This window comes from Larimichthys crocea, chromosome IX (assembly GCF_000972845.2).
Source record: "Larimichthys crocea isolate SSNF chromosome IX, L_crocea_2.0, whole genome shotgun sequence".
NCBI classification, from domain to species: domain Eukaryota; kingdom Metazoa; phylum Chordata; class Actinopteri; family Sciaenidae; genus Larimichthys; species Larimichthys crocea.
Genome location: NC_040019.1, coordinates 11,361,524 through 11,372,253, shown reverse-complemented (window position 1 = coordinate 11,372,253; position 10,730 = coordinate 11,361,524). Strand labels below are relative to the sequence as shown.

General features: G+C 39.6%; 2 protein-coding genes across 11 annotated transcripts in view; one reads left to right on the top strand and one right to left on the bottom strand.

The window, feature by feature from the left end:
* Positions 1 to 3,123: 3,123 nt before the first annotated feature.
* Positions 3,124 to 5,028, bottom strand: esm1 (endothelial cell-specific molecule 1). The gene is made up of 3 exons (XM_010742383.3): positions 4,349 to 5,028; positions 3,831 to 3,974; positions 3,124 to 3,724 (listed from the first exon to the last, which is right to left on the bottom strand). The coding sequence occupies exons 1-3, from the start codon at positions 4,653 to 4,655 to the stop codon at positions 3,630 to 3,632; spliced, it is 546 nt and encodes a 181-aa protein (XP_010740685.2). The 5' UTR covers positions 4,656 to 5,028; the 3' UTR covers positions 3,124 to 3,629.
* Positions 5,029 to 6,716: 1,688 nt separating this feature from the next.
* LOC104928491 (probable E3 ubiquitin-protein ligase HERC1) overlaps positions 6,717 to 10,730 on the top strand; it is a 38,386-nt gene continuing 34,372 nt past the window's right edge. For 9 of the 10 annotated variants that reach the window (XM_019253673.2, XM_019253676.2, XM_019253680.2 and 6 more), the window contains exons 1-2: positions 6,717 to 6,847; positions 9,545 to 10,547. In XM_019253673.2, coding sequence (XP_019109218.2) covers positions 9,576 to 10,547 — 972 coding nt within the window. In that variant the 5' untranslated portion in view covers positions 6,717 to 6,847; positions 9,545 to 9,575. Of the gene's footprint in view, positions 6,888 to 9,544; positions 10,548 to 10,730 lie in introns of all 10 variants that reach the window. The other variant, XM_019253669.2, reaches the window with a different exon arrangement.

Below are 10,730 nucleotides of genomic sequence, written 5' to 3'. Positions count from 1 at the left end.
AAACAACAACAAAGAAAACAGGAGGGGTAACACTGGATTTAAGGGAGCCAAATAATGAATTAATCAGACTGACACGACAGCCTGCGAGTTAAAGTGCTTCTTGTTACTTTTAATACGTCTCAGTTTAGATGTCTGCTATCAGTTTAATCAATCTCATCACTTAATTTCCTTCGTTCACAGTGTTTATGTATTGTCTCCAATAAGGCTTGTCATTCTACAGCTACAATAAACAACCTGTTGAGACAGGGCCAAACTGTAAATACCAGAACATCTATTTGCAGTAAATCAGTGTTATTTACTACTCCGTTCACGCACCTTTGTTTCTGTGGAGGCGGCAGTGACGTGTTCAGGGAGTCAGATAAAGGGTATTTCTCACCAACTCTTTCCTGTTATTTTCCAGGGTCCTTTGTTTGGTTGCGAGGCCTCGGCCTGTCGGTTCTCAAGGGAATGAGAGGAACATTAGAGCTCAGACGCTCATGAACTGCTCCCATACCTGTCTGTATCACTGTGTATGTGTGTGTGTGTGTGTGTGTGTGTGTTTGTGTAACACCTTGTCCTTGGATTGAGGAGATACATCCCTGCAGTGAATTTGTGGCTCAACTTCTTTATTTTGGTTATGTGATCATACAAAACTGCAAAGAAACAAAAACATATTTCACTATATATTAATATAGATTGATACTTTTGAGAAAAATGAAAAGAAAAAGAAAAATGACCAACATTAATTCATCCTACATTAAAGTTTGAGACTGCAGCTGCAATGCACAGATTCGTAGTTTTAAAGCAAAAACTCTGTTGCCTTGTCGCATTTTTATTTTTAATTCTTCAATTTCCACTTATTTCAAAAGAAAAGACTTAAAAGTATAAGATGGATATCATAATTATCAAATAACATTTTGCAAATCATATTTATCTGACTTATTAGTATATTCAAGTTTATCCTACTTTAACATTTGTCTCGGGGACGGTTTGTTTGTTGATGGGTTTTGAGCTTTCATTTAAATAATAATTAAATAAAGCGGATAGGAAGTGTCCTCTTCCAACTCCTGACAACTGAAGTTGTGTGTCACTTAAATAAATAATAAATTCCAAGCTTTTAGAGTATCCTTGCTTTTAAATTCCCGTCCTGGGCAGACACAACAACAACAGGAAGAAGGACCATTTTCACAGGTGTCAGGAAGCACAGGAAATAAACAAGCTGAATACTGGAAAACATTTTTTGTACCCATAAGAGTCAGAGGTGAGGCTAATAAGAGATATTTTTAGCTGGGACAGGATTATTTTGCAGTTTTTGGCCAAAATGTTTGATATATTTTTGATCTCCGTCAGATGTTTTGCACTTTAACGCCTAGCGGTGACGTATTAAAAGAGGACTTACAGGATCTTCCTGTAATCAAGGGTGACTTATCATGTTTGATCATGAATGAGGTTTCATTCTGAAAAAAACAAACAAACTTATTTTCACAGAATTTATTACAGAAAATGTATTATAAAAAGATGTATGACGATCACAACTTGTTGCCACATGAATCCGTGATTAGTATATTTATTGTAATAGAATATTATTTGCTAGTTAACACATTTACATTCAAAAGAAACGTACTTGTTCTGTATTTTTTAGATAGCTTGTGGCAAATAATCAAACGATTTCAGACTTGAAGAGAGATGTAAACAAACATTTTGGGAAGACTTCATTCTTTATGAAGACATCAATACTTCTTATTCTTTCTTTTGGTAATGGAGCACCAGATGCCACTGACTTACAATGTAAACATTTTTAGACTACGCACTCAGGAAATGATTAATTTTAGTTCTACTGTATATGATAAAATTCTAAGAACTGAGAAAAGAAGTTGAAAGACTAATGAATGTTTTCCTCCAGGAAGGAAATGTTATTATATGCATTTCTCACGAAAGCCCCTGTGCAATCTCTCAGAATTTAAATAATTTCTATTCATGACTTAATTTCCACTGTGACTAATCTAAGTCCTGTCTGGAACATCTGTATTTTGAAGCTTTATAGGCCAAGTTAAGCTGGAGAAGCTTCTTTGTGTAGCTGCATAGACAGAGAAACTTTCCCTTCAGTGACAATGTCTTTGCTCTTCATTTCTTCTCATGCTATAAGTGGTAAAAGCATTTTTTCCACGACTGAAAAATGTTTTCTTCATATTTTCCCATTTGTGGAAGTTGAGAAAGTAGGGCGTTCCACAACTTAAGAGTCAAGGATGCCTGAAGAATTCTCAGCACTTGCTGCTCCTGAGTTTGGATGTATCATATTTTATCATCATGGGAAACTAGAATTCCATCTATTCAGAAGACATACTTTTCTCCAGACTTCTTAGCATCCTAGAATTTCGTAGCATAAATAAATACCATTAATGTCATCCCGAGAATATCAATGTCTGCTCCTCATTTTCTCACAGAACTTCTATTCAGAATTTAATTTCCCTCAGGTCCACCCAATTTTTCAAAGGAACAAGCTGTCAAATTTGTCTATAAATACTCTTTCTCAAAGTCAGCCAACATTCGACTTGATCACGAACACACAAAATGCAATGATGCTTAAGTGAAATGCTCCAAAGATGTTAACTGTTTTGACTAACTCACTCTATATTGATTCACTTTTCCAGTACTGATAATAAAATATTGTCAATTATACCATATTGCATGCTACTGATTTAGAGTTCCTCTGTAAAGAGAGAATCTCCCCAATAGACATCAATTACTGCAGCATTCATGCGACTAAGCCTCTGTGGTAAAGGGGCTATAGGGCAGAGCGTGTCTTAAAAACACTCAGGGGATTAGGAAAAAGATAAAAAACGATTCTCAGTTTTTGCAAAATCACCTCGGTAAGGATCCATAGAGAAAAGACAAAGAGATAAAATACTGAAGATATTCAACAAGGACATGACCTCGTTCATGTAAAATCTCACAAAACATGGCAATAAACTTAAATATAAAGCTAAAACAATGCTGGAGTGCCTTTAGTTTCTAAGTACTGCCTAATGAAACCACTCAACAGCTTTCTGTTAACGCTTTAGCAATTACTGCACCAAATGATGTATCGCTAATTAACTTAATAGATAGATTACACAATTGAAATCAAATGACAACAGTCAGTGATAACTTTGGTTTAATTGTAAGAGCATTCTTTACATTGGCTGGTGTCACATACATGATATGTCCCATGTCCACTTTTTATCTATATAATACAAATAAAAGATCATTATGAAAAACGTTGGTGAGCTACAATGAATCGATAAAAACTATTGCTGTATCCAGTTTGAAAACAAAAGCACGATCATTTCTTGTGACATTAACTCTCAATTTCTCAACAATAATGTATGAAGGCACACTAAATGAGAGAATCGGGTCTACACCGAAGCTAATGGGAACAGAATCATATTTATTTATTCACTTAGATAAAACAGATAAAGAGAGATCGAGAGTTTGAATAGAATAATACATACTTCATTAGAAAAGATGATGGTGTCAAACAAGGATCAAATAAAACTTCCTGATGCTGTAAAAAAGTTTTTCATCCTTTAACATAATAAAATATATCTTTCAGTTCATTTATAAGTTAATGCTACATTTATACTGAATAGATTCAGCCTTGTCAGCACTTGTCAGCGAGGGTTGAGCCGCTTTGGAGCCTGGGATCTGTCTGTGTGTTGATCTGTGCTCTGGGCAGCGCTGACCTCTCCTGAGCCCACCTCTCCTCCTGAAAATACAAGGGAAAGAATAAATTATTCTGTTCATGACTGATTATTGAATTATTGAAATCACACAAAAGTGACATGTATTTCCAGGGTCTCACTGTGTTTTACCTGCTTGTGGCTCAGTCTTGAGCTTGCTGGCAATTTTAGCAAAGAATGTGAGAGTGAGACAAGCCCCTGTCTCCAAATCACAGATGCCACCTTTGCAGTTGCATGTCTTGCGACACTCCACCCCGTAGGTCCCATACAGGCAGTCTGTAAAGAAAGAAAACATTTTCTCACAGAACAAGCAGTAGGAAAGATTGGGTATCGAACTGGATCTGATGTGGGCCATAGGCGCACACACAAAAAGTGATTGTTACAGAGGCATTTGTATGTGTCCAATGCTCCAATGGGCTTATCATTAAGTTAAATCATATGTGAAGCAATGATGCACAGGTCTGCACATGTACCTCTATGACAATTGCATATATGGCAAAGATGCTTTTTATTATGATAATTCAATAAACAGAGCCTAAAAGGCTGTAATAACATGATGGGATTTGGTGCAGCAGGGCATCATACAACCAACATGCAGCACACAGGCAGAAATAGCACACTATAGGTACATTAAAATGTACAGTACATACCTTTGCAGATCCCATATTCGTCTCCATAATCGTCTTCATCCTTGTAGAACTCGCAGAATAATCCCGGTCCACACTTTACACCGTGCATCCCAGACACTGTGCGGTAACAGTGCTCCCCTCTGCCGGCTGCACAGACCTGGCAACAACCGCAGTCGTCCAGGACCGTCCGTGTGCACCGCTGCGTCCCACCGCAGCGCTCCGCGTTGCATCTGTCGGGGCAGTTCACCGCGTACTTGACATTGGCGCCCCACGCCTCAGCATCTTGCACTAGAAGTGAAGACAACACTGTGATGAGGAGAAAAGACATCACTGGATGCGGTCGGAGAGCTTGTGTCAGCCTTCTTTTTTTTTTTTCTTTGGATGAGCCGTCTCGGGGAGAGACAGAAGCGGACCACCTCTTGGAGACTTGAGTGGAGTGACCTATGGTTCATCAGGTTGTATGGTTATCAGCATTGAACAACTTTGTTTTGCACATGACTTGCCCTCGTCAATTTCCTCATTCCGGTGTTGTCGTCCTTTTTTTTTTTTTTTTTGTCAGTCAGACCCCTTTTTAGAGATCCGGCTTGGAAGTGGGATTTACTCTGGACCGCCATCCAGGAATTGAAATTCGTGTGACCTGATGTCATAGTTATCTTTGGTTTGTTTTTGTGTTAGTCAGTGACGGAACCACTAAACCTCCAATTGCATCAGGTTTGTCGTGACTGGCTCAGCTTTGAAAGATTACATTTTATCATAGCATGTTTTCAGTCCCATGGCTGGAAATCTTGTAGGTCTAGATCTCAAAGAATGAGGTCATTTTCTTTAGTGAAAATGAAATGAATAGCCTCTGGTGTCAAAAAGAATCAAATAGAAGAAAAGAAAAGGCAATTAATGGATTACATCGACTGACACTTGAAGGTTATTTTAAAATTGCCTGTCTTATAACAGTTTACTAAGTTGTTAACTAGTCTTTCATCATATTATTTAAGCTTTTTCACTGTAAGTAACAAGAAGAGGTAAATGACCAGTGGCAGACTCAGGCTGTCTGAGGGGCGAGGGCTCCAGAAGGCACTTTGGCACCTTAGACCACCTCAGAAATTCTTAATTTTTATTTTTTTAAATTGTTTTAGCCAATGACCCCATTTTTTTTTTACACCTCTATAGTCTTAGTTATGTGAAAAAAACGACACAACACATTAGGCATGATCAGCACCAGCTCAACACCAAATGTCTATAAAACGATGCGATCAACATCATAATTTGCTGCAAGTATCACTGTATACCTGAACAATATATATATATGCAAATCAAGAGAAAAGAGTTACTTTGAAGTGCATTTCTGGACATACACAGACACACATAGAGTGTCTTACTCTTACTGCATACGAAAATCACAGTATTGTACAGTGTTTCTACAGTTATCACACACAATAATTACAGTATATTAAAGTAAAATTACAATATGATGTTGTAATCATCATCTTTTGTTATTGAAAGTTAGCATCTCAGCAGTGTACTATGTTTAGAGCTATATTCTTTTACTGCCCAATCCTAACCACAGTAATTACTTGTACCATACCATCTTGCTGCAACTCTGTAACCAGTAAATTCCTGCATCCTTCACAGGATGTGTAGTACATCAAATCAAAAGTGTATTTTTACATTCTTATTTGCCACCGCTTCAGAAATTCACAACAGCATCGTTTCATGCATTTTAAAGTTGTTATTACAGTGGTTTATTGTGAGAATTTATTGTAGTGAATAGTATACGCTAAATAAAACACAAGTTGGCAGGCTTCATTACCTCATTGGCAAGACAGTACAGACACTGGTCTAATAATAGCCACTTACTTTGTTTTGGTTTATGTTTATTTACTTTATTTGTTGCTGGTTGTTTTAAGAAAATGTCCATCTTTGTAACTGTTGTTATTTGACTGAGTGTTTAGTTGTTTCTGTAACCCTTAGTCTTTCATTAAGTTTATGAGAAGAACCTATTTACGTTGATTTTGTTTGCCAATGCTTTTTTTCTTTTAATTCCAAGAATCTCAAAATAAATAAATGTGAGTTGGTTTATTTCTCTTTTCAATAATTAGATAACAAACACAAATACAATATGAGGTGGTTTAAAAGGACACTTTAACTGCTGTATAGCAATTCCATAAAGTTAGGGGAAGATTAAAACTAAACATAATGGGTCAGGATCCACTGCCTACATTTCCCACAATGCAACATAATTAAGGCTAAAAATTATATGTTTGCCATATGTATATTTTTAATTTCATATCAGTCCTTATATCATTATATTATATCATTGGTGTACAATGAAAAACTGAATAACAGAAAAATAAAGAGATGATTTAAAAACGTGACGATGATGGTTACAGTCCCCACTCCCAGACACACGATGGCGGCACTGGTTGCTCTCGGTGATGAGAACTAAAGCAGGCGAGCAAGAAGAGGAGCGAGGAGAAGGTTGATATGATATTCACGTCCAAGGGAGACCTCACTGGGACGGGACAGGTAACGCAAACCATTTATCTGCGGGGGGTTTACAGTCAAGGTAACTTGTCCGCGGCGTATTCTGTTTGAACAATACATAGCTTAACATGTCGATGGGATGATAACGATCCACGGGAGGGTTTTGCTGAGAGCTGTCAGTCGACAAGCGGAGGGGCTTGGTCGGGTTTGACAGCCATGGACCAGACTAGCAACTGCACTGCAGCCAACGTTAGCTCAGCTGTCACCGCAGATGCAGAATAATGTTACCGGTGTTTGTGAACGACGCGGCGGAGAATGCGTTTTAAATCCACTTATCTGTCTGTTTACGTCTCTGTAAGGTGTAGCAATTAGCGAACCATCGTCAGGGGTGATAACATACATAGACAACACATAGCGTTAATGCTACAAAAGGTTGTAAGTAAAGTAAGAAGACAGATAGCGAGGCTTGGATAACGTTAATTGTAGCTAAATTAATTACATTATCCCGTCGGCTAACGTCTTTAGCATGGATGCCCAACTGACAACGTGACATTGTAAACGGACTAACGTATAACGGTTATTTTAGCCCCCGACATCTTTAGGTAATTAATTTACTGTCAGACATTACGTAGCTCACATTATGATAAATGCATAACCTTTAATATCAACCAACCAACGCTGACATTAGCAGTTTTATTTTCTATTAACAGTCACCCATGCAGCCATTGTCTAACTGCTTATTGTGGTCAGGGTTGTCCTGGCAACAACAAAGCAGCCAAAGCGTCCTTTGGCACAGCAACGTCCCAACAACCAGCTTATTCTGGATGACTTTCAAGGGAAATGTAGTTTTTTTTTTTAGGGGGTCTTCCCTTATCAAGACTCAGAAAGTCTCCAAAAGGAGGTGACCAAGGCACATCCAGGTGTCAGAACCACCTTGACTGGCTTCAGTCAAAGTGAAGGTCCTCTGGCATAGCTGAGCTTCCTCACTGACTGCATTAACCAATCTAAAAGTCATGATTGGAGTTTAATGGGTTTGGACTGTTGACAGGAAAAGTAATTTGGCAACATAAAATTGGGCTCTCAGAAGATTAAGATTAATAAAACAATTAATTAAATGGCTTATTATTATTTTTTGTACACGTTGATACATGTTGACATAGTTTGACTGTTGCTCTTCCCTAATGTCATTGACATTTACTTTCCTCTAAACATGGTACATGGTTTGATTAATTGCATCTTGGTCTGCACGTAAGCCCACCTATGAACCTTTTTATTTTTTAAATTGTATTTGTATGGCTAACTGGCAGGTTGGGTGTGTGTGTATAGAGTTTGGCTCTCTCTTTTTCTGCTCAGCTAGCTTCATATTTTTTTTGCCCTGCAATTTTAGACAGTTTGTATTCAGTGATGGTTGCAACATCTCTGGTGGTTGCCTGACTGAAGACCCTATTACTATATCAATGCTTGCTGTTATTTTTGGCCAGAGTGGAAACCATATAGCCCCTCAGGCAAGGCAACAGAGATGACTGTGGACTACCTTTAAAGTGGTACATGCTCACATGTTTAGCAGCTTGTAACTTACTAGGTTCACAGTTTTTGTACAAGTTTTAATCGCAGAAGGTGTCTCAGCCACGACAAAACAGTATGGATATTTCTATTCTACAGTTCAGCAGCTGATTTTACTAGTGAGTTTACTGTCAGCATGGTGTGTTGCTTGGCAGAAATGAAAACTGACTTAACTTAGTCCTGGAATTGTAAACAATAATTATTTCTATCTGTGGCCTTGTCATTTAGATTTGGTAGGGTGAATGTGCTTTAACTAATGCCATGGGAGTGTCATGGAGCTGATATTCCCATGAAGGCACCCGCTATGTTGACGTCCTTATTGTATCTGGCATGAGGACTGTCACGTTTTACATCTGTTATGGATTACACGGTTTTCAAAGGGTTCATACTAGTTCAGAACTGTCATATTATTAACTAAAATCAAGTGTATTTCATTGTATAGATTTTTTCCACATAACAGCAACAATAGACTTGCTTTTTATTTGTTTTGAAAGCAGACATAAAACGCAGACAGACAGACAGACAGACAGACAGACAGGCAGACTGAGGGTTAGGTGGAGCCCCAGTGGTCTTTGCATGGGATTGTATTTCAGAGTGTCAGGTGACCAACTTGGAGACGTTGACTATGACAACTGCATTTTGACTCAGACAGAATGACCTGGCACGGAGCTCTGATTATTATTACTTGTGTGCCTAATCCCTCAAAGCAGATTTCATTCTTTGACCGGCCAAAATATGAAACTAATATTTTAAAATGATAATAAACCAAATGTCTCCCTTTTTATATTGTGTCATAAAACAGCCTGTGAGACAAATGTCCTCTCATTAATGTGGGTGTGTTGATTATCTATTACAGTATCATAGGGTGAGCTGACCTATTTCTGTGATACCCACTGGGCCTATGCTACTAGCCTGGATATACTGTATAATGGAAAAGTGCCAACACTAAGGAGAAATCTGACACCTTTTACTGAATTTACTTGGCAGGAAAATGCATTAGAAGATCTGCTTTCAGCAGCAAATGTTACCCGTAAATTGATAACAGAGATTAAAAAAAAATAAGAGTCATTTCATTATGTTGATCAAGTGTAAGGGAATGATACGTGTGAATATGTAAATCTGCTAAAATCAGGCCTTCGTAACTCTTTTAATCATATTTCCCTCTATGTTTTTCAGGTGTACATCAGAGTATAGATAATGCTCAGACATGGTGCCTTGTCAGACCCATGTGTTGCTGAAGTGGCAGGAGCACTTCAATAGCTCCTGGGCAGCAGAAGACAGTGTACAGACAGCCAGGAGGCATGGAGCTGCTGTGCTCTACAACAGGCTCCTCCACAACAAGGAAGTAGTGACTCTGGCTCAGCCCGTTCAAGAACTCGTCGGCCCACGCCTGCCAGACTTCGAGTGTGAATCCAGTGCCTCGGCAGAGAAGGAAGAGTACCTGTCATCCCTGCTTCACAGCCAGCGATGGCTGGCTCACCGCACACTGACGCAGACCTCCTACACCTTGGGCCTCCACCATAGGCTGGTTGTTCTCCAGAGGATCTACTATGCACTTCACAGCAAATACCATGACAAGTTTCGCGTGCATCTGCCCTCCCAGTCCACAGACAGTGGCACTGAATGTGGGCAACTTGAGCTGGCCTCAGAGCCCTGCCTGCCAGGGGGAGCATCCAAAGTCAAGTCGGGTACAGATGTTCTCATAGAGATGGGCGTGAGGACAGGTTTGAGTCTGCTCTTCTCGTTACTGCAGCAGAACTGGAGATACGCAGCCTCTGTGCATCCGGAGTCGGTCCTTTGTAATGACGTGCTTGCCACGGCGTCTTCCGTGCTGGCTTCTCTGCCACCGCTCTCTCTGGCCAATGAAAATAAGATCCCATCAGTCGGGCTGGACTGCCTGGCACAGGTGGCTGACTTCTTGAAGAAGACATCAGTGAGCAGTGGGACTGGTGGGGCAGACCCGACTGGTCGGAGGCTAGCGCTGGAGCTGCTGCTTGGCCTGGCCATGCAGAGGGGCTCTCTAAAGTTTCTGCTGGAGTGGGTGGAGGTAGCCTTGGCCGCTTCCATGACCTCATCCACCTCTGCACTGTCTTCCTCCTCTTCGCTAAGCTCCCAGCAGTCAGCTGGTGTGGGCTTTGATGTGATCCATCAAACACTTCTCCAAATGAGGCAATATTCGGTATGTTCTTCAAATTTGAACGCTTGTTTTTTGGGGGGGCGGTGTTTAGCCTCTAGGCTGATGTCTGGTATTTTAGCTTCCTTTGTTCTGACACCACATGATAATTGGATTTATTTGTTTTCCGAAGTGGGATCATGCGATCACCTGGACTTCCCAGTTCTGATTGCATGGGGAACCTTTCAC